The 27,134-nt window shown below is 42.9% G+C and overlaps 1 protein-coding gene across 1 annotated transcript in view; it reads right to left on the bottom strand.

The window, feature by feature from the left end:
* Positions 1 to 8,588: 8,588 nt before the first annotated feature.
* The window catches only part of MAP1B (microtubule associated protein 1B), a 73,957-nt gene continuing 55,411 nt past the window's right edge, over positions 8,589 to 27,134 (bottom strand). Inside the window, exons 5-8 of the mRNA XM_026036185.1 lie at positions 23,574 to 23,714; positions 13,597 to 20,401; positions 11,160 to 11,398; positions 8,589 to 10,110 (exon numbers count right to left, since the gene is read on the bottom strand). Of these exons, the coding sequence (XP_025891970.1) occupies positions 9,955 to 10,110; positions 11,160 to 11,398; positions 13,597 to 20,401; positions 23,574 to 23,705 (7,332 nt within the window). The 5' untranslated portion in view covers positions 23,706 to 23,714 and the 3' untranslated portion in view covers positions 8,589 to 9,954. The remainder of the gene's footprint in view (positions 10,111 to 11,159; positions 11,399 to 13,596; positions 20,402 to 23,573; positions 23,715 to 27,134) is intronic.

Raw genomic sequence — 27,134 nt, 5'->3', positions numbered from 1 at the left:
TCCACTACAACCTCTGCAAACACAGAGAGCTTCATACTACATTGCAATTCCCATTTATTTTCTGGGCAGTGTCATGGTTTTGATCCAATTTCCTTCTGGCATCATCTGCATACATGTTCTGCTCCTAGTTTTCCTGCAGCCATTGAACACAGAGACCAAGAAAATACAAAGGGCAGAAGGGTTGGTGCACATGGGTTGGGTGCATCAGCATCCATCCCTGCTTATATTCCTTGTCACTCCAAGGTCTGAGGAGCTGCAGCAAGCAGCTTTCTACAGCTCCTGGTGCAGTAAGCGCCTTAAAAAACAGGGAGATCCTAGCAACAGTGCTGTTGCAGGGCAGCTTGTTGTAGCAACAATAGCGTCCTGACTCGCCGTGCTTTGGTGTGGCACAGCATTTAATAAGTGTCCAGTTTAATCAYGCACCTGTCTAGTCTCGCAGCTCCAAAACGTGTCACAAGTTCAGCGTCACACAGCACATCTCCATGAACTTGGAAAGGATCCTAGCAACATTCACCAGATACCACTTGTATTCCCGGTGCATGGCAATAAAGTCTTTAACCCTATCAAGTCCCATAGTTTCTTTCACAACTCCAAAGGACAGCACAGTGGCYGATTTCGTACCTTGGACTAACCATACCAGCAGTACCCTTTCCCAGGCAGCTTTTCCCTGTCAAGGCTCTGGAAGTACTTCCCCCTCTCCCCCGCCCCCCCCATCTTTCTTGGTTCCCAGTTGCCAGGGGGCTGAAATCAAGGAATTTAAGGATGAGCAGAAGACCAAGCATTCTCTAAGAACAACATAAAACCGGGAGCTTCAAGTGATCATCACTCCTAGTCCATCTAGGCTAAAGCCTCTGTCTCCTGCCAGTATATCTGAGATCCTTCAGTATCAGGCATCCTCAGAGATCACAGTTACACCGTAKCAGTTTTTTTCCCCCCTCAGCTCCTTGCTGCAGGCACAAGATGCACCTTTCCCTCCTGGGTGCTTTCCTATGCCACAACACTTCACAGAGCCACGCAGGCCTCAATGCGCTGCAGCCACTGAGCCCGCGCTTGCCAGACCCCGTTTAACTAGGCCGCAAGGGGCCTGTCTTTCCAGTCAGCGCCAGTTCTTGGGCAACCCAGGGACGCTGCTTTTGCCCCACGTGGCTCTGCTCGGTCACCGCGCCAGCCCACTAATGTCATTTGAGTGCTCGCAAGCTGCTGCTCGCTGCCTCTCATGGCACATGCCTTATTTCCCTCACAACTTACCCCTCCTCCATTTTAGACCAACTGTGCTAACGCTATTAGTGTGTGTGTGTGCGGGGGGGGGGAAGAATCCCCCTCTGTGCTTCAAGTAACCAGTTAATTAATATTGCGACTTTCCACCTTGTTTTACTCCAGGCACTATAGGTTCAAATACATTGAGCCCAAGCTGGAGCTGAATCCCCCCTCAAACAGTGCAGAGTAAAGCTTTCAACCTAGGCCTAGGCTTTAAGGAAAAGGTGGGGAAAGCCAGTTTTGGCCAGTGCTCCCCTCCCACCCTGTGAGTACACCAGGCATTCTGCAGGAGGCACAAGCTGACACCCAGGTGTCCTACCTGACACTGGGACGAGCATTTCTCAACTAAACACACGTGGGCAGCTCCTGCGTCTGGGGTTGAATGAGGGAAATGGAAGCCAAAACAAAAATTGTAAGAAGGAGAACTTCAGAGCCCCTTGGAGAAGGGCACAGCTCAGGCACATGCTGAGCTGCTCAGGAGGACACAGCCTGTAATTCACCACATGGGCAGCAGCACAAACAATAAGAGAAGAGCACCCCAGTTTATCTTACCTGCTTTTCCTCTCATTTCTGAAGTGAGATAGATCAGGCTCCTCTCCCCTTGCACAAGCAATACTGCACATACACACTCCCACAGCCTGCTTTTCAGATACTTGCTAGACTACACTTAGCAGGAGCTTAAACAAGACCCAGGCATTCCTCAGAGTAAAATGGAGGGCCATAATGAGTCAAAAACCATCAACACCTGCAGCCTGTGTGCTCTCCATGATCACCCCCCACCTGCAAGGATACAGCAGGCAAGGCTGGGAAGGGCTGCACAGAGCCATGCAYCCCCTCTCATCAGCTGCTGCTCAAACAGGAGCCTGGGCGCCAAGGGAAAATTATATCAGCGTGTGTGTGTATGTGCACGTATAGAGAGAATGGTTTTTGTATTTTCTACACCTGCAAAAGCTGCAGTGTCTCCCGGTCCTGCTTGCTAGTGCTTGTTCGCTGCCAGCTCCCTCAGAGACTCTCAGGCTTCCTGAACTCTAGCTGCTCTTTGCTGCACCATTTCAGACAGCTGCTTAGATGTTTCCGCATGTGGATGGGACTGTCAGAGCATTTTCCTAGAGGGCACAGACAGATCTTTCTCGCTAGTAAMATTCTCTCCTTTTTTTTGGATAACCTCTCCCTCTAGAAATGTTCCTTCACATCCTGTTTTCTTTTGTGACTGCAGCTGCGATTTGGATTACAGCTACTGTGGTTTCTCCATTGTCAGTTCACTTTTAAATCACCGCAGCACATCTTTTATCGTAAGAGTTTTTTGAATAATTTCCCTACCCATTATCCAAGCACCTACAGACCTGCAGGTACAGACACCCTGCAGTGCTGGGAGCGCGTACGTTGGCGTACGCGGTCACCGAGCTCTGCGTGCACATGAAGTGACTGCAGCCCTCCCTGCCCTGCAACAGCCTTGCGGAGGCCGGCGGGGCTGCAGAGGTTAAAACCGGCCCTTCTGACTCGGAAAGCAGATTGCTGACTGCAGTCGCTGGCAGACACCGAAAATGCTGCTGATTAGGTAAGCAAATATGTGCCGCTTCCTCCCACAAGTGTCTGCGAGGGAAGATTTGCGCAGCTCTGAAGGTCATCATCCATTATTCACGAGAGTTATATATATATTCCCTTGCTGTTCAAATGAGTGTTGCCTGAAGCCTTTCCCAGACAGGGGCCTATTTGTGGCAACACCTGGACCTTGTCAGCCTAGAACTCACCGGTCAGGGCCGTGTGCCGGGCGGCAGCGCCCACGGCTGTGGCGTGAGCGAGGGAAGCTCCAGCYGCAGCCATGTGCTGCCCCAGGCCCCAGCATGGCCCAGGCCTTCTCCTGCTGCGGTTCCCCACCTGCTCTGCCTCGGCAGCTGCATGGGGAAGGGCAGTTCTGAGGCGATCAGTGGCCTTTAACTTAGGCCTGGGTTGGGCTGTCACCTGAACCATCCCTGTCAGGATCACCAAGGCCGGAGCACCAGCGAGCGGCCGCGCTCCGCGGCCTGGCCTGACAAACGGGGCAGCAGCAGAGCCGGTCTGGAGGGCCAAGGGCAGGAAAAGCTTTAAGGCTTTATCAGCCAAACAGTTCCCATTAGAACAAGCGAAACGTTAGGTCTGTTTTCATTTGCACTGCTGCAAGCATTTGRAAGAGTTGTTACAGATCAGAACTTACTCTGTTGGAGCCAGTGACACCCTCTAAGGGGTAGCAGGGTAAGCCCTAAAGTGGATATAAGAATATCAGAGTTGGCTTCCAGACTGTGCCCATTTCTGCCAGCAAAGTTATCTGTTGCAATATTTACAAATCCAAAGCCACGTTTTATGAAAAGAGAGTGGCCCCTCTGTGCTCCAGGAATGCAGGATGCAGCCCACTGGACTGCATCCGATTCTGCAAGCACTGCCAGGGGCTTTGCTAGGGCTGCTTAAGTAGGAAGATTAATCGGACTTTGGGAAATGTTTTTCTAGTGAATRTTTGAGCACATTTGTGGAAAATAAACTTAATTTGCCAGAAATCTAAGTATAGGAAGTCTTAGTGTTACTGAGGGCAGTGCTGCTGCACTGCTGCAGAGTAACTAACTCCAGCTGCCATCACTGACAAACAACCTGAGCCTGGGACAGTGACTCCTTGAAATGAGACCCATGGGGAATTAAGTATAACCCAAGAATTAGCCATTAGGCAATGATTCAAGAGCCATTTAAGATAATGAACACACTGAACAAAACAACGCTCTGGTAAGTCTCCCCACGCAGAATGTATGTCCCACTCAGCAAGTACAACATGGGCACCCAGATCTGCTAGCAATTCTTACAAGCACTAACTCTGTTGCTGCTCTTAAACTCCAGTCCACCCAGCATGCTCTAAACTGCAGGTGCCTYGGGCACAGGAATCACATTAGACCCTCATTGACATGCTCATTAGATTATSAAAACAAAATTCAGCTTTCCATATATCTGGTTTATTGCCTTTCCTGACAATTCTTTCCTTAAATGAATTTGGAAAGAAACTTTCAAGCCTGTTCTGCACTAATACACATGGTAACCACTGGCTATAATTGCGTCTTCGGAAATTGTAAACTCTTGCTGGAAATACYGACTTGCAGTCCAGGGGAGTCATATTAAGTATTTAAGTGGCTTAGTGGTTTAGTTTACCTTCATCTGTTTAAGCTAAGCAAGTAATACAGCAGGGTTGGGATAACCTGACGTTTCTCAAAGCTCAGCTAAAATGGGTTTCTGAACTGTAACAGCAGTACAGGTTATAGATCAGTGCGTACAATGTGTAGGTTTATTGGTATTAGGAGATACCAAATAGGAGGTTTCACTTCTCTGCATCATTCGCAGGCAGAGGTGACGGCTGGGCTGCCGCACGACGTGTAGATGGATCGTGGCAGGGACAGTCATTTTGCCGGGAAGCTGCCAGCAGACGCTCGTGGCTCTGCAGCCCTCCTGCCAGCTGCACGGCAGGGCCGGCAACTCTGCAGAGAGGTGGCACAGGGGCACGAGGGCCCCTGAAGAACGCAGCTGTAGCAGCTTGCAGCACTAGCTGCTTTGTTCTGTAGCTGTCTTGGATATTAATGGGGAAAAAAATCATTTCTGGGGAAACGATACCGAGCAGGTTCATTTCCTACTGCAGTCAAAAGGCTCCGGCAAGCTCCCCCGTAACCTGAGGGCATTCAAGTTTTCCTCAGAGACACTCAGCTCCTGGGGGCTGCTGAATGTGAGGAAAGCAGACATGGAAAGGGAGGAGATCTCCTCTCRCGCCCGGGCCTGCCCTCCGTGCGAGGGGAAGGCGGGCGGCCAAGCGGCAGGCAGCCGCAGGGGTGACCGCGCCGATGGACGCGATGGATGCGCGGGGCCGGTGACAGCCCTCCCTCTGGGGAGCAGAGCACCCTGCCCAAATGCCAAGGGAGGCTTCGCTGCCACCACACGGTGCCACCACCCACGGACTCGAGGGACCCCCACATCTCTCCTAATCCCATCCTAGGAACCAGGAAAATTCCATTCCTGGAATTCCAATTCCTGGCCATTTCCTCCCAAGCCTAGAATAGTGAAGATGAGTATTAAACAACCTCCAGGGCTTGGAGCTGTGCTTACTGAAAAGGGTTCTTTTCCTCATGCTGCTGAGGGAAGCAGAAATGCTGAGGGAGCRAAAAATAAAAGCCATACCAGGGTACCTCACGATAATGTTTTACACCGTAAGTCACCTTTCTCCATTTATTATCTGACAGTTAAACAAAGACTGGTTCTTACCCTGCATTGAAACAGAGCCACAGATCTTTTATGAAAAGCCCCATATATTAGATAACCATGAGTGAAGGAAAGGGCAAACTTACAGGTACATGCATACACAAAGACAAGAAACGTGTCAACACCACTTTACCACTTTTGTATTTTATTGTGGAACTGAGTTTGATTCCTTTACATCAAATATCCTCAATGGAAGAGGGGATATTGCACACAAATATCATAAAAGCACTACATATTACTTTCACTGGAAACTAATTTTCTACATTAGATATGACTGGATAGAATAGAAGTGATGCAGGATTATAAGACATAATACCATACACAGCTGCAGACTGACACAAACACCATTCAGAACAAGAGAGAGGAGGTGTGTGAGGTGCTTCTCAGCCAGCAACAAGACTGTTTCTTTCCAGAGTTTGGAAGATCATGGCTGCATGCAAATGTGTGAAAGCAGACTTCAGATTTGCTCCTTTACAGTTGTGATTACAGCCCAGTCTTGAAGAGGGAGCTCCTGCCATCTGGAGCTCCTAGCTAGCCTAGTGCAGAGAAGCTTTTTCTTTTTTTCTTCTTTTTTTTTTTTTCTTTCAATATTTTTATGCTATTATTTCGTTATTTAATTTTTTAGATTTTTTGTAAAGCCACAACAAACAGACTTTTTTTTCTCTTTTTTTTATTTTAAATAGCAAACATTTTTAAACCAGGTGAATAATATAATTGCATTCTAAGAAATGCTTACCCCTAGTTGCCTTTAGTGTTTTGTTCAATTATTAAGTGAAAAGATGAAAGCTTACAGTTTCTTTCAAGTGTAAACATTGTACTTTTTCCTTTTCTAATAAATCCAGACCAACAAAATCACTGTTTCTCTCAAAACATCATCACTGAGCAAGAACCTCTGGCGACAGATGAACGAAGAGAAGCGTRTGACAGAAATGTCCCAAATGCACAGTAAGCGCTCGGCAGAGCTGACTTGCTTGTGGTGGGAGGGATTGAAAATTCAATTAAAAACTGATTAAATCTTAGTAAAGCTGAGTACTGGGACTCTCCTAAAATGCGTAAGCTATCATAGACGATTAAAAAAACCATTCATATACAGTTAGCTCCATTCACCACAGTTTGTCAGGTAATCCAAAAAAACCCAAAGGTGACTGCTATGGAAGATGAGGAGTAGAGGTCAATGAAGTCAGGCCCACCACAAGGCTTGGAGAAGGCATGCACGAGAGGCCCCGTTCAAGTTCAGGAGTGGGATGTGGTCTCTGAAGTTAATTCTTCATTGAATTTTATCAAGCAATAGAGTAATAGCACAAAGATCATGACTGGGGATGCTAATATGGATAATACCATCATTTCAATGGAGTGTCCTTTACACTCAAATATTGAATCTTTATAATTAGAGTAATCAATATCAAACCATGCTCCTAGAAATCTATGCTGATCAACAGCACTCATCGTTAATGTACACGGTACATTTTGATGACTGTTACTAAGCTAATTGTGCAGCGCTGTGTCTGGCACCGTTAGCTTAGCTCCACAGGCAGGAAAGACATTAAGGGCAAGAGGAGCTAATGGAGGAGCTCGTGTCTGTGTTACACCCAGGTGTGTCCTTTGACAGGGAATGGGTGGAACAGGCATTACAATACCTCAGAATAGCCAGACTGGGGTTTTAATAATCTTGTAGCAGCAAAAAATCAATGCACATTTTAAGACGGGCTGCAATTGCCTATTTAAAGGAAAAAAAATACTTGAGCCATCACAAACTTGCTTGGGGAAATTTAAGGCGTGATTCRAATTTCATTTACAGTAGAACCAAATAACTGCAACTTCACTGACCAAAGTGAAGTTGTTGCTGATCTACAGCAGCAAAAGTGAGATTATTCTCTGGACCACTGCTATACTTAAAACAGATTTTCTGCCAAAGCAAAGGTACAAACTGTTTGAGAGTTTGCSAGAGAACCAGAAAATCTGTCCCCACCCACTCAAAAAGTTGAAATCTTACCTATATAAGAAAGTAGACCAAGCAGAAYTGTAGAACTAATACAACTATTCTGCCAAATATTTTGCCTGTAACTTTGAAGACTATGTATTACAAAAGCGATTTTAAATAAATGATTATGAGCCCAGCCAACATGCTTGTTTTCACAATACATTTCCATCTGCCTTCTGTACCATAGTCATTCTAAGTTATCCTTAAGGACTTAAAAGGTAGAGCAATAAATAAAACAGCATTGCTAGAGATACCTAAGAAAAGAAAACATTTAAAATAAATCAAAACCCCCCACAATTGACAAACAGTAATTCACAGCATTAAATGGGCTTCAGGAGCCCATACTTAAAGGGCCCTAAAGCAGTATAAAAAAACCCTCATAAAAATTAGGAGTGCAAACGTATACCTATTAAAAAAATGCTATCAATGTAAATTTGAAATAAATTATAAGTAAAGAAAATAAAACAAAGTCATAATTCACTACTTCATGAGACTTTCTACCAGTCACAATGGTGAATCACAGAGACCAGCACACATCTATCTCCGTTTTGGAGGTCTTTACACCTTCCTCACGTTCAGATTCACAAACATCCTACAATGTAACAGCATTTTAACTTGGATAAAGCTTCTGAGACTAAAAAATTCAAACTGCCCTAAATCCTAAATCATGGAAGTGTTCTATACGCTGTTCCTCTGCAAGTGAGCTAGAGAGGGTGGAAAGGAAGAAGGAAAGAAAAGAAGGAGAGAAAGACAAAGAAGGAAGGGAAGAAGGAAAGGAAGGAAGAAGAGAAGAAGGAAGGGAGGGGGAGATGCGACTTGTTTTAGCTGATCATTGCTTATTCTAACTTCCTGCAAGATCTTTACAAGGGTTGAGAATTTAGGTGACACCCTTGTAAACACTTGGCAATCAACTTTTCAGATCCCATTTTCTGTTACCATCAAGAGGTTAATTTTATCACCAGGGTGCCCCCCTGCCTCCCCCAGGGTATTGGCAGTTGTCTATTTTCAATAAATGTTACCGCAATATCCATTCTTACCAGAACCTTAAACAACATTATTTATCTTATAAAACTACTAAAAAAAATTGCCTTCACCTGAAAATTTTTTCTTCGCGTTTTCCTGTAAATGAAAACTTTTGTTAAAAATTCATCTATTAAAAGTTCACGCAGCACTAAAAAAAAGGATCTGTACATTTGTTCCCATATTCACTCTTAAATTAAACAAAATAAGGTAAGACAAAGGAAGATTGAATACTGTACAGACTCGCAGATAACCTTTTTCGTCATCCTGAATGTTTCGCTAGGTTTTGCAACTCTGATACTGGACACCACTCCAATCTTGCTTCCACAGGACAAAAGAAGCTTGCGGAAAACATGTTTGTCTTGCCTTGTTGAGCTGTCCAGGTGCATCAATGGAGGGATCACATACCTAACACGCGTGACTCAGAGCACCAAGCCCTTTGACCAGTCAGGTAGGCTTCTAGTACYGCACATGCACACTCACACTTCTTTACTGGTGTGACTAGGATCCTACACAGATGTTTTTTTATAAACTTGCTGTCTCGACATTAAAAAATAAGTGCATCAAGTTTCTTTGTACATTCAAGTCACTTTCTAAGGCAAATTGTCTACTGTATGTACTCCCAACTGCTTTGGTATTTTGCTTCAGTTAATCGACTGTCGCCGTGGGTGTTTAAGCATGTGGACTGGTCAATTCTGAGTTTGGGAGGTGGATTTTCACTGGGAGCGTGCCTTAGACCAACATGTCTGCACGTGGAAAGAAAGGTTTTCAAATTCTGAACGGGATTCAAACTACTTGCATATTTGGTCTAGGATTGTTATGGCATGTCAGTATGCAGAGCTCAAATTAAAGTGTGGTAACTGCTAATGAGTGTTTAGTTGTATGTCCCTTCCTAGCCACATTCTGTTTCCTTTTATTTTCCAGCTAACAATTCTGTACCGTAAGGACCCCCTTTGCAATAGCTCAGATGGATATAAATTTAAAACTTTCTTGTCATGTTAGAGCATAAGCAGACTGCAGTAAGCGATACATCTATTGCCATGAGACTAATGCAGATCTAATTATTGATTACTTTCTCCTCCTACCCCTCTCTCTCTTTCTCTCTCTTTGTGTTTCTTTCGAGGGCAAATGCCTCTACCTGGCAGAAGTCAGTTGGGGTTGCTAGTGCATGGTTTCCAAATGTTCAGCGGAAATGAAACTGGATCTGTTTTTTCGCAGTAATTTGATCCCTACGATGGGAATACTGTTATTTCCCTTAGCAACCAGCAAAGACTGAAAAATATTAGTGATTTGCATCACCTTGACACAGTATAGCATTTGGCAGGTATATAGTTCAGCAGTTGAAATAGATGGGTTGAATTTTTAGAAAAGGTGTTTTCAAATTGAAGAATTTCTGGAAACAAAGTTTAATGTTGTGGTGCATGGTCTTGTTCTTACAGTTCAATCTTGCATGCAGGAAAAGATTCATCTTGCATAACAACAGTGCTGCTGCTTGCCAAAACCATGATGTTGAGGTCCTGCTGTTTCTCGTGGGTCTCTTGGTACCATTCCCTCATCACTTCGGAGTCATGGGTTGGGATTAAGGTCACCTACAACACAAAACAGGAGAACTCCTGAGGAATGGACACTGGCAAGAAAAACATCTTTTAAGAAGTCCTGACCAGCAAGCATTTCCCTTTTGGAAATACTGGATCTTTATGTAACAAATACACGAATAAGTGGGTGGAAGAGAAAATAATTAATTGCATGGATAGGATAAAATAACCACGAAGAAACAAGAAAAACTTGCAAGGTGCTGAGATGTAGCTTTCCAGAGAGGTAGCAGTCTGCATTGGTATCTCTTCAGATTATGACAATGATTTTTTTATTTATGTGTTACGTCAGCAGGGCATGTGAGGTTTCCACCTGTACATGATAACTATATAAACTGTGAAATATTCCCTTTTTCTCTCCCCTTTACAGGCTGCACGGTTTCTAAACTTGGATCCTGTATGCTACAGCAATAAGATCAAACCGCATTCAGATTCAATTAAGCCAAATGCTGCAGTAAACCCAACCCTTCGGGATTGTGTTTCGCTCTCATTTCCTTCCTCACATTTCTTGTTGAGGTCCCTGGGCTTTAAAGGACATATGCTACTTCTGAGGTGTTCCTGGGACTGAAGGGGAAGGCTCAGGGTTGCAGTCGCTGGAATGAGTGCTGCGGGTACGACAGGGCAGATCAGGAGGTTTGGAGGGAGCGGGGGAAGGAGGTGACGTGCTGTGGATAACGGTCCCTTCCTCTCCCTCACGGTGGTTGTTCTCCCAGCGCTCGCTAGCTAAGAAGGGACAGCAGCACTGGCAGAGGCCCAGGACACCAGGCTGAGCGGGAAGCTTTGGAGCAGGGAATGGTGCCCAGCATCAAACCACGCGAGCGCTGCCACTGCTGTGAGCAGGAGGTGAATCTGGGCCAAATCTGCTGTTTTGTAGAAGAACCAGAAAAGGGGGCACTGCCAGGTAAGATCCACTCTCAACTTCACCCGCACATCCTCTCCCATCATTACAGAGCAAGACAGCCTGTGTGCAAACCCCTGCTCCGAGCAGGGGCTTGTCTCCCAGAGGAGGTTTAATTTCCAGGCCGAATCACGAGAGAAGAGCATACCTGCATGTTACTCTCCCACTGGGCCTTGCCCTCCAGCAGGGAGTCTAGAACAGCCCTGCTGGGCTCCTCGGCAGCAGCGTCGTTCCCGCTCACCACGTAGTAGGATGAGCGGACCCTCTTGAAGAAYTCCACGTCGACATTCTTGCTGTTGCTGTGGTTAGGGATGTACACAAGATCCAAATACACCGGCGGCCCCGGAGGCACAGCGGTCACTTTTGTCAACTTACTATTGGCAGGTCCTTCGGAAGTGAAACAACAAAAGAATGTATCACAGACTGCTGAAAAGATGCATCGATTAATTATCATTCTTGCCATAATTACCATGAGGGGCTATCCCTAAAGTAGYGCCTATTGGTTAAACGTACACCTCTGCTTCTGTGTCCTCTGAAACAATTGTGCTGTTACCCTCCTACAGCTAACAACATACTCCAGTTTAGTTGTATCTGAATCACGACTGTACTGGGAAGAAAAAAAACTGAATAAATGTAACTAATTATATAATATAATAAAAATTTACTGCCACATATAAGCCGCAATTGACTAAGCCTTTCCCAGTAATATGCTACTATTATTCAATAATTGCTGTGCGGGGCTGTGATTACTGAATTACCATACAATGAATGGGAGTATTATTTTCCAAGTGAAGAAGTACAGCTTTTTGAAAGACTGAGAGGCACAACGGGAACAGCAGCCAGGAAGCCACGCAGGTTTGGAGCAGACTGAGGTTTGGGGGGATCAGGGCAATATGAAGCACAGTAGCYGTCGACATGCTAGGCTAGGACTGGCCTACAGCTACGTCAGGAAGCTCCTAAGAGTGAGCAAAGAGGGGAAAGGAGGAACTTGGGAGGCCAGTGAAACTTCCTACAGCAGTTGGTTCAGGGAACTAAGAACAAGTGCTTGCCTGCCTGCTGGATCCTTGGCTGCACACACCAAAAAACAATGAGGGGGAGCAAGTTTTTGTTTCTGTATCTTAGYGTAATAGCAGCTCGAAGAACATCAGTCAGAATTAAGTTTAAATACATGTATAAAAATACTGTAACAGACTCTGCTTTTGCTATAAACTTGTCATCAAGATTTGATCAATGATTATATTCCGATGATGACCACTATTATTTTATTAGTCTCTCCATGATGTTACAGAGGATGATGCTGGTAAACCAAATTATCTGAGCAATAGAGTTTATTTTAGGGTCATGTATTGTAATGTGCATATTGGAATGTGCATTGCAATTGCCTAATGTGACCTGCTGTTCATTATACACCAATATGCCAAACAGGCATCAGGATATGATGATATTCCCAAATTAGAGATTTTTTTTTAACTGTTGGATATGTTACAAAGTCATCTTTACCACAAAATAAAGTATGTGCTTTTCTCTAAAGTGTGGATACAAACAGCAAATTTAACAATACACGTGAAATTTTCACTTGAACGTCACTATCAAACAGAGCCTTGGTTTCAGCTCAAGCATGTACCTGAGGAATATGCTTCTGAGAGGATGAATCTAATATACAGCCAAAGTGCTGGAGATGTGTAAGGTATAAGAAACAATACTGCAGTCTTGAAAAGCACCTGCTAACAGAGACACGGACACTATGGTGTAAGAAAGGAATGCTGGACAGCATAAAATGGCCAAAGTACAGAGAGCTGAATGCTGGTTTGCAGCCACTGAATCCTAGAGCTGCTGCGCATAGGAAGGTTTCAGCAGGACATTGGTCCTAACAACTGCAAAGTCAAAGTATCCTCAAAACACTCTGCAACTAGACCTGCAGGAAACAACATATTAGCACAACGCCTCCTTGAATAATCTAATTCATATTGTGTTATTAGTGTACAGAACAGTCATTCAAAATGACATKAACTTCCGCTACGTTTAGTCATCACTGATGGCATAAGCCTTTAACTGGATTATGGGATGTGCATGTGTTTATTACTCAAAGTGCTCTTACTACAGTTGGGGTTAAAAAAAAAGCACAATAAAGTAATGAAAACACCCAATGTCTATAGAATTCTGCCTCTCACAAGATGAAATTGTATTTGCTATTCTTAATAGTATTGTGCCTAGATGAGTCTTATAATGAAAATGTGGCTCATTTCACTGGACCTGTATCAGTATTTTCAATTATATGTTCATTGGCCTAATAATTTAGACAACAATAATTTAGACAACTAGTACTAAGCTTTTCATATTTGATGCACTTCCTCTGAGGCTTCACTTTTGAGCAAAGTGACACAACAAGTCTCTTAGATTATAAAAGCTAATCCAGTGAATTCCATTCATCTAAGTGTAGCTGTTATGTGCTGGATTTCATTTAAAACATGGACTTTTTGGAGGGGGCTGATTATGCTCCAATCTCAGAGGATATAAAGGTAACCTAATCTAACTGCAACCACTAAGAAAAACTTAATGCTGGGGAACTCCTGACTGTCGTTTACCTGCAGTTGCAGTCTTCACCGACTTGGAGGTTGTTGAATTTGCTGCATTCTTAGTGTCCTTATCTTTTTCTTCCACTCGAGCCTTTACTTCTGGATTTGAGATATTTTTGGTTGCCTTCTCAACAGACTCCTTCTTTTTGGGGGAAGCCGTTTTGGAAATTTTGTCTAAAGCTTCCTTTACAGCTGGCTTTGGGGACGCCACTTGTTTTGATTTACCGTCACTTTTTTTAGCAGGAGAGGAAGACTTGGTCTTGGTCCCCTGCTTCTTTGTTTTTGTCTTCTCTTTGAGGTCCTTCTTCAAAGGTTTGCCCAAATTCTGGTCCACAGGCAAAGCCTCTGGATCAACCATGGAGACATCAGGGTGCCTAGGGGAAGGGCTGCGATCTTGCATTGGGACCGGTGGAGGGTCAATGTGTTTGTATGTAATCGTCTTGTCYGTCGGAATGGTTTCTGACTCGTCTTCAGAGTCAATGTTAGCATCTGCCGTGATGGAAGGGCATTCTTCAGTCTCAGGAGGGACATCAGAGTCAGTCTGAGATGGGGCAGACTCGCTTACCGAGGTGGGAGGCGTTTCATCACACTGCCGTGCTGGCAGCTTCCCACCGGAAGGAGGCTGGGCTCCTCCAGACTGAGTTAATGGCTTTTCTGGATCTTGAGACTGTTCTTCACTTGCAAACCACTCTAGGGGATTTGGGTTGATAAATGAGGGTGAAAGTTCAGTTTTAGGGTGTTTATATTCGCAGGAGGACACAAGACATAAATCGACATCTTGACGGGCTTCTGCTAATGATTTTGTTGGAGTAAAATGTCCACTTGCTTCATAGGCATAGCTAGTAGCATCAGGTGACCTAGTGGCCCTCCCAGTTGTCTCAAATGAGTAGTCTGTAGGATCAGGTGACCTACTGGCCCTCCCAGATGTCTCAAAGGAGTAATCTGTAGCTTCAGGTGATCTAGTAGCTTTTCCAGTTGTTTCACAGGAGTAACCCATGGCCTCCGGTGACCTAGAGGTCCTCCCTGTTGACTCATAGCAGTAGCTAAGGGCTTCTGGTGATTTAGTGGTTTTCCCTGTTGTCTCAAAAGAGTAATCCATGGGATCAGGTGATCTGGTGCCTTTTCCAGTTCTCTCATAGGAATAATCTGCAACCTCAAGTGATTTAGTGGTTTTCCCAATTATCTCATAGGAATAATCTGTGGCCTCAGGTGATTCGGTGGTTTTCCCTGTTATCTCATAGGAATAATCTGTTGCCACGGGGGATCTGGTAGTTTTTCCTGTTGTCTCATAGGAATAATCTGTGGGCTCAGGTGATCCAGTGGTTTTCCCCATTGTCTCATAGGAATAATCTGTGGCCTCAGGTGATCTGGTGGTTTTCCCTGTTGTCTCATAGAGATAATCTGTGGCACCGGGGGATCTAGTGGTTTTCCCTGTGGTCTCATAGGAGTAATCTGCAGCCTCAGGTGACCTGGTAGTTTTCTTTGTCATCTCATAGGAATAATCCATAGCTTCAGGTGACCTTACAGTTTTCCCGATTATCTCATAAGAATAATCTGTTGTTTCAGGTGACTTTGAAGTTCTCCCTGTTGCCTCATAGGAATAATCTGTGGCCTGAGGTGATCTAGTAGGTTTTCCAATTGCCTCATAAGAATAGCTAATATCCTCTGGCGATCTTGTAGCTCTCTCAGTTGCCTCRTAAGAGTAACTAAGTTCTTCTGGTGACCTGCTGCTTTTCTCCGAATCTTCCTTCTCTGGAGTGACTACAGGTTCTGGACTATGTTTTGTTAGTGGCTCTTGTAATGTGCCAGCCTGATAGCCAAATGCTTTCTCAGAGGATACTTGCAGTGACAGTGATGATGCGTGACTTGCTGACATTGCTTCTGTGACTGCAGGAGGTGAATCTGGAAAACTAGGAGAGTAGAGAGGAGAAGACTCCCTTGGAGTTAAAGGAGATAGGTCAGACTTTGGCGACAGCTTTTCTCCTAGGCCCTGCACCTTTTCTGAGGTAAAAGAATGTAGTGACATATCTCTGGGTGGAACAGCACCTGCAAAAGTTTCCTCTGGCAGTGGTGAAGTTACCTGGGAAGGTGTATGAGCTGATGAAGTTGAAGAGGAAGCTTCAATTTGAGAAACTGAAATAATTTCTGAAATATCTTTCTCCTGAGAGTAAGGTGTCTGCTCAACAGGGGATATCTTCCGTGCAAAAGTAGGCTCCTGGATATCTGAAGGGCTATAATCTACTTCAGTTGGGCCATTTTCAGATATATGGTGAATACTAGTGCCTACAGTAGGATATTCTGGAGACTGTCTACTAAAGTCCATTGCTAAAGACTGCTCAGGAGACTCTTGACCAAATTCTACTGACATAGTTGAGTGCTCAGGAGACCTAAGATCGTGCACTGGTGTTCTTGACTTTGCAGTTTTAGGTGAGAAATCTGGTGGAGAAATTGACATCGGCCTTGGGCACTCTTCCTTAGATGGAGACATTTCTGTTTCCTGAAACGTGGTTGGTGTTTGTACAACGGACACTGAAAGAGAATCATCAACTTCTGTGGAGTGAGGGGATCCAACCTCAGCATGCAAAGAGGGAGATACGTCATCAGTAGTTGGTTCTGGGAATGAACTAGTAGCAACAGATGCTGTAGAGACAGAAGCAACTCCTTCTATATGAGAATAGGTATCTTCTGCTACAACCTCATCAACAGGTGTTGCAGACTTGTCAGAAACAGTGCCTTCAGAAATCGACATTTTGGTATCTTCTTTTAAGGAACCAAACTGACTGATATCTATTTGTGTAGGAGAGAGATCGCCTGGTAACTTCCGCTCATCCAAGACCAGTGAAGACTGAGAGCTACTAGGCTCTGTATCTTCCATTTTCCTTTCTAGGCTGAAGCCTTCTTTAATTGCCATGAATTCCAAGCTCTTTTCATCTTGTTTTTCTTGGAAAAGGCCCACAGAGTTGGCTTCAGAAGTTGGGCTAATCTGAACAGGTGATTTTTCCTTTTCAGCTTTCCCCTCAGAAGGACTTGCACGATCTCTGGCAGGAGACTTTACATCCGCACTCAGAAATGTATCATAAGAGGTTTCTGAGCCTATCAAGGGTGGACTCCGTAAGGGTGAGAGAACTTTTTCAATAGGAGATTCTGAATCTGGCACAGGCTCATCCATGGGGCTTATTCTGTGTTTTGCAGACTCATCTTTCTCTTCACTGAATTCAAAGCTAACTGGAGCTTCTCCTGACTTTTCAGTGATTTCAGAAGAAAGCTGACTAGATTTTTCATCAGTGGGAGACTGATAATAAGGCGTGTGGCCAGCACTACCAGCAGCAGACTGCGAAGGAGATGCTACTTCTAATGTTTTATCTTCTGGACTTGCACAATGTTCTTCAGTTACTTCTTGACGTGCATCACGCAATGTTGCAACGGGGACAGGCTCAGCTGAGACTTTGATCTCATTGGGAGTGAGTGAAAAGTTCACGCTCCGTTCACTTAGTGGTGTTTTGGCAACTGGTGATGGAGGGGACAGACTCTCCGCTGGACTTTTGGTTGGGCTGTGTTTTCCACCAACATCTTCGGGATAGGTGTCTTTGATTTCTAATTTGGCAGTGTCTTGGATTTCACTTTCTTTTTGCCTATATACTTCTTGGAAKGCAGATTTGCAGAATTTGTCTTCCTCTAATGAAGAAGGTGGTGAGATAGTAGAAGCGGAAGCGTTATAGTCTTTACCTTCTGTGGCCTCTGTTTTGGATCCTTCCGATAATCCATTGAAAGCATCTGGAAACGGAGAGAGTTTAGGTCTACTAAATTCTTGAGAGTACAGAGACGTCTCATATTTGGTAATGTTCACGTACTCCTGAGAAGGTGACTCACTTTCCTCATTGTTGGTTTCATCACTCATAACATCCCGCGGTGTAGACATCTCATCCATTGGAGTTGGTTCACTGGATATTTCAATGGTAGACTGTGTATAACCTGACGTAGCAGTGAATTCTTCAGGTTGATCTTCTCTATTTTCTTCATCAGAAACAGTGGCTTCACTTTCTGAACCACCAGGTAATGTCTCATCATGGATAGAGGAAGCTGGCTCAACTGCTGGAGACTGAGGTTCGGAGCGTTTAGTTGGTGTAATTATGAGGAGGCCATATTTATCCTCAACTTCACCAGCTTCTGCAGCTTTGTCTACCACTGCCATCACGTAATCTTCTTCAGCTTCTATCTTTTCAGTTTCCTCTTCATCTCTGACATCTTCTGCTTTGTCTTCCTCCTCCTCTTCAGTTTCTTCAGTTTCTGCCTTTTCCACTGCTTCTTCCCTGTCTTCCTCAGCGCGTTCATCTGATGCCTCGTAGTCTGCCTTTTCAATATATTTTTCATCTTTAATTCTAGCATCTGCTTCAGTCAGCATATCTTCTGAACTCTCTTCCATTTTTCTTACTTCCTCCATATACTGTTTTGTGGTGTCCAGTAGTGTCTTTTCCTCCTCATCTTCTCGCTCTTCAGCTTCTTCTGTCTCTGCCTTTTCTTCATAGTCCCCTGCTTCAGATGATTCCTCCAAGCCAGTTCCTTCATCTTCAAACTTCTCATTGTCATCAACCCTGTGCTTCTCCACGGGTTCCAGTTCTTCAGGTGTCTGTTCACATTCACCTTCAGCTTCTGTGGTAGTTATGCCTTCATCAGAGGATTCAGCAGGTCCTTCATTATCTAATTTTTCTTTTTGGACTGTGCCTGTGAGTTTCAGTTCATCCTCTATGAGTGCARCTTTAGGCTTGGTTTCTTTTACTGTTTCTACTTCTTCAGCTTTCAGTTCTTCAAAGTCCTTTGTTAAATCCTCTGGTGAAGACATTAGGGACCTCTCAGCTTCAAGTTCTTTTCCGTTAGCTGCAATTTCTGCAGCTGCTACTGTTGCTACAGTTGTGGCAGCAGCTCCAACTGCAGCAAGGGCAGCTTGCGCTCCACTGACTTTAATATCTTTCTTCACAGTCTTAATCTTTCCCTTTTCTTTTGGCTTTCCAGCAGATACTGGTTCTTTCTTAGCAGGTTCCTCCTTCTTTTGTGGTTTAGGTTTTGCTGCTGTTTTTTTGGCTTCAGCTGAAGGAGTAGATATCTTCTTTGTTTCTTTCGGGAGCTTTTTGATGTCCTTTTTGACTTCTTTTTCTTCCTTCTTAATTTCCTTCTTCTCTTCTTTTTTAACTTCCTTTTTAACCTCCTTTGGTGGAGCTTCTTTCTTCACTTCTTTCTTAACTTCCTTCTTCTCTTCCTTTTTCACCTCCTTTTTAACTTCTTTCTTGATCTCTTCTTTCTTGGGTTTTTCTTCTTTTTTGATGGGTGTTTTCTCCTCTTTTTTAGAAACCTCTTTCTTTGGTTTTTCTTTCTCCTCCTTCTTTTCTTCAGGTTTTGCTTTGACTTCTTTTTTCACCGGCTTCTCCTTTGCCACTTTTGGTTTTACATCTGTAGCTTGCTTTTCAGCGGTTTCCGATTTCACTAACTGCTCTTCTTTACTTGTTACATCTTTTTCTGCCACTACAGGCTTGGTCTCCACTTTCACTGGTTTCTCTTTTTTGACTGGAACTTTTTCTTTGCTTTCTATTTTCTGAGGCTTTTCTGGTGCCGGACTAGGTTTTGGTGGTTCTGGTGTTTCTTCTTTAGATTCTTTTCTGACTGATTTGCTTGGAGGGGTCTTTGCAGCAGGCTTAAGGCTCTCCTTGCTGTCTGTTCTCTGTTTGAGCTTTGCTTGTTTCACAGCTGGACTAGCAATGTTCCCAGTTAGGTCTTTCTGTGTTACTGTTGGTTGTTTAAGGAAGTCTAAATGCTTGAGTTTTTCCAGTCCTTCTAAAATGTTATACTGGGTACTGTTTCCAGGAAACAGAACTCGAATAATTTTTTCTGCAGGGTTAGCTGGATGCCATACAATCAGGGACGAGACAGAGGTGAAATAGGATAATGGAATATCTACTTCTTGGCCGTTTGGTAGCAGGAATTCAGCTTTATCTTTATTAGTACCACTCCACTGTTGCATAAAATATTGCATCTCCTTGCTGTTTTTGACAGGATTAAGCACATACATCTCAAGTTTGCCAACTCCCATTTTCTGAAATAAAATGATGGGGTCAATGGTATTTCCTACATTTCTAAAAAGAGGCTCTGGTCTCATAGACAATTTATTTAAATACTGGAGAGTGAAACAAGCTTCCTCTACACTCCTTTTTACTCTCAAGTTAGGATCAAGGTTCTTCAGGTTCTCAGGTACATTGAGGAATACAACTCCTAAATCGGGCGAGATCAGATTTTTCATCCAGTCACTGTTGGTCGTAGACCCTTGGGACTGTTCCTCTTCCAGCTCAGCTATCTTTCTCTGCAGCATGCTATTGATTCCTGGCAGGTTATCATCTCCAATATGAGTGAGCAGAATGGAATCGACTCTGTCCAAGTGCCGGATAAGTTTCCAGAAGCAAGATTTTCTTTCAGATCCTCCATTGATGAGCATGTTGAATCCATTCACTGCAAACAATGCAGAGTCCCCTCTGCCGCCCGGAAAAATATAACAGCAGGGTTTGGAGAGTTTCAGAAAGCCTCCTGAGGTCGGAGGTTCCAAAATGTCAAAGGGTGATGGCACTTCTACTGATTCTGACAGATACTCTGTGAATTCAGAGAGTCCTTCCATTTCGGGCAATATGGAAGCTGAGTTGAGCTTAATATTAATGAAGTCTTGAAGGTTGTGTCTGTCAAGGTTGGAATTTTTCCAGTCCCCTTCCTCAGGGCAGAAGAGAGTTAAGCTGGCTTTGTTGGCAGGGTGTGTAGTACTTAATAACTCACCGATCTATGGATTTAAAACAGGAAAAAACAAAGAGATGCAAGTAAAATCTTTTTYTTTTCCCCTGACAGTTAATGTCAAAATATATAGCATCTCCTGTCCAGATAAAACCTTTTTCATTCACTTTTGCAATAGTGACTACCAGTCATAGCAACTAAGGGAACCTGTTGCTACAATTAGTTCACTACTGTCATTTTAAAATACAAACGAGCAGCTTATTTGTACTCCYTTCCTCAATACCCAAAGCTCAGCAGCACCCCAAGGTTTCCCTTTGCCTCCTCCATCCTTTATCGTAAGCTTTTCTGAGGACCACGGAGTTAACGCTACCAGCAGTGCCACCGCCTTTGCCCTTGGCTCATGGGTCTCTGCGCTGCCCCAGAGCACCGAGAGGAGCTGGCCCAACACCCAGGGGACCCAGGGCACCCTCAGGCAATACTTAAAGCCTGGGAGGAGGGAGGTGGCCCCTGGGGCAGGTCCTTCTTTGCCGCTCCTGACATGGGCTCTGCTCCACGTCACCTCTGTTAGCTCTTTCAGCAGCCTGGCTCCCGAAAAGCCATCGGGAAATTAGGTAAACGGATCCCATTTCTCTCTGCTTTTAATGAAGACATCAGCAAATTAGGTAAACCTCTTCTTTAAAAACAAGTAGTTCTGATATAAAGCGTCAGTACAAACTATGCCGACAGGGCATCTTGCAAAATACTTCAGCCTCCTTTGCAGACACTCAGTTGTCTGCTCAAGCTATAAGAACAGTTTCCATAAAGATGATTTAGATCGTTACAACTGAGTAATGTGAAACTCTTGGACCACGAACTGAATCTTTGAAAGAAATACACATACACAAAATTAATTATATTAGATTGCACAAGATCTCGGTAGGCCTATGCATTGTGTGTCTAGTGTATCTAGGTTTCCTTTTTTTGTAGGTTACATAATTTATTTTCAGCATTTACCAAAAATAAAACTCAATAAAGATGCAGTGGCTGTTATCCAAACAAAAATAATCCACCCAATACCAAAATAAAGCAGAAAATAAATATTTCTTTATGTTCCTTTGTCAACCTTATTTAGTTTCCAAACCATTTGACAGGAGTATAAATAAATCTCACCCAAATGTCAGATATGGCTTTGTCTGGAGAAAAAAAAAAAACCAACAAAAAAAAGGCAGAGGAAAAACAGAACAAAACAAAGTAAAAGGAGTAAATGCAGCCTAGGAGAGAAGATAAGAAAAACAGGAGAACCATTCCTATTGTTTATGGCAGAATAAAGGATAGAAAGACAGTTAAGAAAGGGCAGGCATCTTCTGGTAATGCTCAGCCCAGACAACGGCTCTGAAATGGATTTAGGGTCTTGAGTGTACTCCCTAAGCCCTATCTCTGGTCAGGGTTGAAAACATGCTGTTACGGAGAGACAAAAGTAGGACCAAGATCTCCTCATTTGGATGAATAAATCAAGTCTGCTGCATATGTAAGGAGATAACTTGAATACAGATTGTTTTTCATCTAAGGCCAATTTTCCAGCAAAATGAAAAAATATATGGTAATATATTTCGATACTGAATATATTGGGCCAAGGTTTATAGTTAGTTCTATTCCATTTATATAATACAGTACTTGACTTTCTGCTTCACGCATCTGGATTGTAAACTCTGCTCCTAAATGTTGGCATGCGTAATACAGACTGTATAAAGGTGCTATGACCATGGGCCAYTGAAAAATTGGTGAGATGGCTGGTGATAGAGGACAGCAAGTTGGTTGCAGAAAGGACAAAATTATTTTATATCCTGGGGACCACAAAGGGAGAAAAGACTGGTTTTCATCTGCGAGCTGCAGAWGAATGGGACATCTTCCCTGTTCTGGCATGGGAGAAGTTGGAAATGCCATTTTTAGGCATTGCCCACAGGGCGTTGAGGAAATCAGAGACGGGAATTTCGGTTGGAATTCATGTGAGAATCACCCGATGAAGGGAAATACCTACTGTCTTGCACATTCCATGGCCATAGGTTCAGGTTTGGTCCAGAAAAAGAAAAATGGACAAGAAGCAGGAATAGTAGCTTTAAACAACATTCATCAAACTTCACTGCATTAATGGGTCATCAGAGCACAGGAATTTATTCTTCTAACCACTAGTTAGAAAACCACTAACCACTTTTTTGTAGCACTCATTTCTAACCTTGTTTCTTATTTGTGGTCTCCTAGAAATTTCCCACTAATGACTCTTTAAGAACTGTTGCACACACAGCCTGCAGCACAGCAAATACAGTCTTGGTGTTGTAGCTGCAGTCTGCAGTTTTACAGAACTGTAACTCGTTGAACTGACAGTGACTTTTAAGGGTCACATCCCTTTCGGAGAGCAGGGACTTGCCCCAGCTGTAGCACCATACACTGAAAAAGAGGCTTTGAGACGAGGATCAAACAGGTACAATAAGGTTACATCGGGACTCCTGCAAACTCTGCATTTTCTGTGCTGAACTTTCAAATCTCACTCTTCTGAAATGCTTGTAATTAAATTTGGATACAAAACTCCCAGGGATGCAGCCATACAGTTTGTTTAAATATATACTTTACACAGCAGCCAAATTAAGTGTGACAGCTTGTTTACTGTGGGTTCCTGCCCTATGGGAGCTTTCAGACACAGTACATTAAGCAAGAAAACAAAATAACAAGTCACGAAACAAACGGCATTATATACTGGTAGAATTCATGGTTTGATACTTATATTTCTGGCATATGAAAATCGCAAGATTTACAGAATTCATTGGCCAAATTTTAAATACTAGAGCGAAGAAGTCAAGCAGTTAGGTGGTGAAAAAACTACAGCCATTCCAACAGACAGCCTCTGTCTTATTTAATGTCACATATCACTTGGCTGCCATCAGGCAAGAACTGGTGTCAGATTCAATTTGGCTGCTTGGTATGTGRATCATTGTTCAGAGGTTCCTTGATTTTCTTTTTCTTAAAGTTACAATTTATTTATTTTTCTTTTTTTTTAAGCAAATTACCGCAAAACGGAAGTAAATTAAATGCATATTTTGAGGGGAATTTGATAGCAAACAGTAAGGAACAGCAGYGTCAAGCCGGTAGTGCAAACTCCAAGTTAGTAGAGATGGCCATTGTTGGGCTCACGGAGTATAGACCTCCACATGACAAAGTATGGCAGACACTTGTTAAAGGGTACACACCTCTTGATCTGTGAAGATCTCAATGAAGTTCTGGAAGGAGAAGGATCCTGACTGGAGAATGAGTTCTCCTGTGTTTTCAAAGCACTGTCCAGTGAGCACAAGGAGCTTGTGTCTYGCAGCATCTGTGATCATTAAACGCACCTACAGTGAAGAAGAGAAGCTTATCAGTAATGGGCATTAYCATGTGTTGCTATATTCCTTGGAGAACATGCGCTTACCTTGCCTAATTTAAAACCTATTTTCCATGAGAATCTCTCGAGACTGATGAAATATTATCTTGTTACAGTGCTGTTTACCAAAGACAGGAAGAAAGGAACAAAAGGGAGAAAAGGAGACACAAAAAGTGGCTAGAGAAAAGGCTCAATGAGTAAACCAAACTAATGACATGGAAAATAAGAGTAAAGAGCAGAATTACAGCAAGGAGCAGAGTTACAATGAACAAACATATTTCTTGTGTACATACCTCCTAGTGGATTTTAACAGCACTGTAGGGCTGTTAGGCAGGGTACCTAGGCCAACTGCCCTATTGAGTGACAACTATGTGTATCAGCCACAGAGCTCACTGCGAGGCTGTTCATCTTCTCCCAATGTGCAGCATTACTTGCCATTTGGTTGCAAAAAYGTCAGTGAAAACAGACACAAACCAAACAGAAGAAATGACACATTTGGACTGTTGTTCCCTTATAACTTGAATCATTTACAGAGTTAAAGGACAATTCATCTTCACCACAATCACGGATTTGAACTTCAAGCACTCAGATAGTTATATGTACCATTTACATCTCATCATGTCACTATAGACACTTTAGCTTTTTAAAAGGGGATAGCACAGATCTTTTTTCAATATATTTTAATAAATTATGTCGATGCATGATGGCTCTGACCTTCTTCTGCATTTTGAAATAACTTCTAACTATTTCAAAGTATTTTCTTTACTTTCTTTGAACCTCACTACAGATAATAATTCTTGCTTCTCCCCAGGGGAAACTTGTATGCTAAATAAAATTCATGTATCTAGAAATCCACTGTTGGCTGGATTCATCCTAAATGCAAGCAAAACCTTTGCAAGATTTTGTATTATTAAATAAACCTTTTGAAAATATTTCCAAGGTCTTGTTCAAACTGAATATTACCTTTAGGTAAGGTATGAAGTTCAAGTACAGTAATTCCTCCATTCAGGGAGGATTATGTAAAACCAGAAGAGGACACTGATTCCAGAATAAGACTATCTATGTATTAAGCCAAATAAGAACCATTCCCATGTAGATATTGCATCCAAACTCCATCTCCAGAGAGATGACATAATCACCTCAGCTTTGCTAGTARAGCATTCTTTCAAATTTATATGTTGATTGTTAAGCAACCAATTGCTCTAAATAATTCCCATCTCGTGCTAGGAAGGCTGAGCCAGGAAAGCTTGACCTAAAACTCTGCTCAACAGCTAAGACTGCTGTAAACGCAGAAAGGAGCCACTGAGGAATATGGATGTTAAAGATGCTCCCAAATCTACCACATCTTCATTTTTATTTTATTAAATAAATAGCCTTAACTTTGAGCATTGTAAAGTTCCTTTAATTAAAAGCGGACCTAAATGCTGGTTTGTCACCAATTGTTCTAGATGATTAGGAATGCAGCAATATCCTTGCTGAATCAAGTCAATCTATTTCTATTTCAAACAAGAACATAGATAAGTGCAGCTGGCTGTCTGATGTGCGTTGTTGAAATCTCATCTGYTTTAGTTGTATTAAAACCATAAAAGAATTGGCTTCCCTTTCCATTTTTTCTGGTTGCTGGCAGCAGTTCTAGGCAGTGTGCCAACCTATGTATAATATCACCAGCTTTTCCAACTGCAAAATTACTTCCTGACTTGTGAATCATCGATATGTGACTATCACACAATCCCCTTTCAACTTATTCTATTAATGATGGTGAAATAGGCTTTGCAGAGCTAAAAAACTACAGKAAGAGAGAAAAATAAATAAATGCTTGCAGATATGCCATATATGATATACATGAAAGAACTTTAAGGGACACATAAATTGTGTGTCTGAATATAATGAAGGTCCGGGAGGACCACCAGAATTTTGTCAACTGATTTCAAGATGATTACATTTAAGAAGAAATGTGCTAGGTGATCATTCTGCTCAAATTTACCCTTGGTTGAAGCTCTAAATTGTTTAAAGAAAGTGACAGCAAGATGTAGCCTCAGTCAAAATTGAGTTAAAGACAGAGCATGAACAGAGACAGGAGAGTAAGGAGATCAGAAGTTTCCAAGATTTGTGGTATAACATCTTAGAACAATGGAGTGAAATCTTCTAAAAAAGGAAGTAACTGCTCGTGGGGTTTTCAGAAACTTGCTTTCTTTGGGCAGCTGTCATCTCTCTGTCTTGGCCTGCTTTTTTGGGAAATATTTGGTAGCTGGCTTAACAGGACAGGAGCCTCGGGTCTATTCATGCTCAGAAAACCAACAGTATGGCAATTACTAGACACATTAGCAGATTAGCAGTACTGGAATTTCTTTTAACATCTTTGCCTTCATTTTTCCTGAACAGATAGATTCAATTTTCTCTTCTGATGAAGTAATATCCATGATATAGTGCTGTCTCCCCAGATGCAACCTGGAAAACTCTTGAGATAAGAAACTAAATTTCATATTTGTCTTAATGGGCAAAGCATGTCTCTTCCACCTCCTGATTTAATTCCTGCCTCTTTCTTATCTCTTTTTTCTTTGGCTTTTGTCCAGTGAGAGTCTGGCTTAAGCAGCCAAGGTAAATCTCAGCTTGTAACTTCTGGCTGTGACCAGTCTGGCAGGASGAAAGCAAAGCAAAGATTGCCTCCCAAAGACTAAGGGGAGGAAATTAACAGTAACCTAGCCAAACATCTCCCAGAGCCAAAGGAATAGAGCCAGGATTCAGAAGTCATTAATTGGCTTCAGACCATGTCATTCCAYGTGGTCATCCAGCAAAGGAATGACAAGTAATGGCAACAGAAACAGCATTTCTGCACTTCTAGACATCCCTTCTGCTCCCCCCCACCCATTCGCAACTTTTTTTTCCTGAAAGCCACCCTGAATRTGCTATTAATGAAGAACTTCAGAGCTACTACTTACTTTATTCCATACCAAATACCAAGGCAATGCAATATCAGAGATTTTCTAGCTCAGTGTTGCAGTGAATGAGCTGCTGCTATGATTTGCTTAATTATTAAAGCTTTACACCTTTCATTTGTTTCAGTGGGTGTTTTTTCCTGTTTGTGTTTAACATCACTAATACTTGATAAAAAATAGATTTTTTAATGAAGTACTAGAAGCAGGGTCACTTCATTTCCCAAGAGAAAGCTTATCCTGCTAGTGCTTTACAGCACTGTCTAGCAGTGCAACTATCCCTAGTTTTTCAGCCTTCTGAATCTTACTGGCTAAATTAATCTGTCTTCAAACTGAAAGCTCAGTTCTTTGGATCTCTTCTTGTTAGTTCATGAGGATCTGCAGCCCTCCTTGGGGGCATTCTCCACAGCCCATTTATAACATCTTTTTTTTTTTTTTTTTTTTTTTTTTTTTTTTTT

The sequence above is a fragment of the Nothoprocta perdicaria genome, unplaced genomic scaffold (assembly GCF_003342845.1).
Source record: "Nothoprocta perdicaria isolate Ctin4 unplaced genomic scaffold, notPer1 scaffold_1, whole genome shotgun sequence".
Classification (NCBI taxonomy): Eukaryota; Metazoa; Chordata; class Aves; order Tinamiformes; family Tinamidae; genus Nothoprocta; species Nothoprocta perdicaria.
The sequence above is the reverse complement of the archived record's forward strand: the minus strand, read 5'-3'. Positions and strand labels throughout refer to the sequence as shown.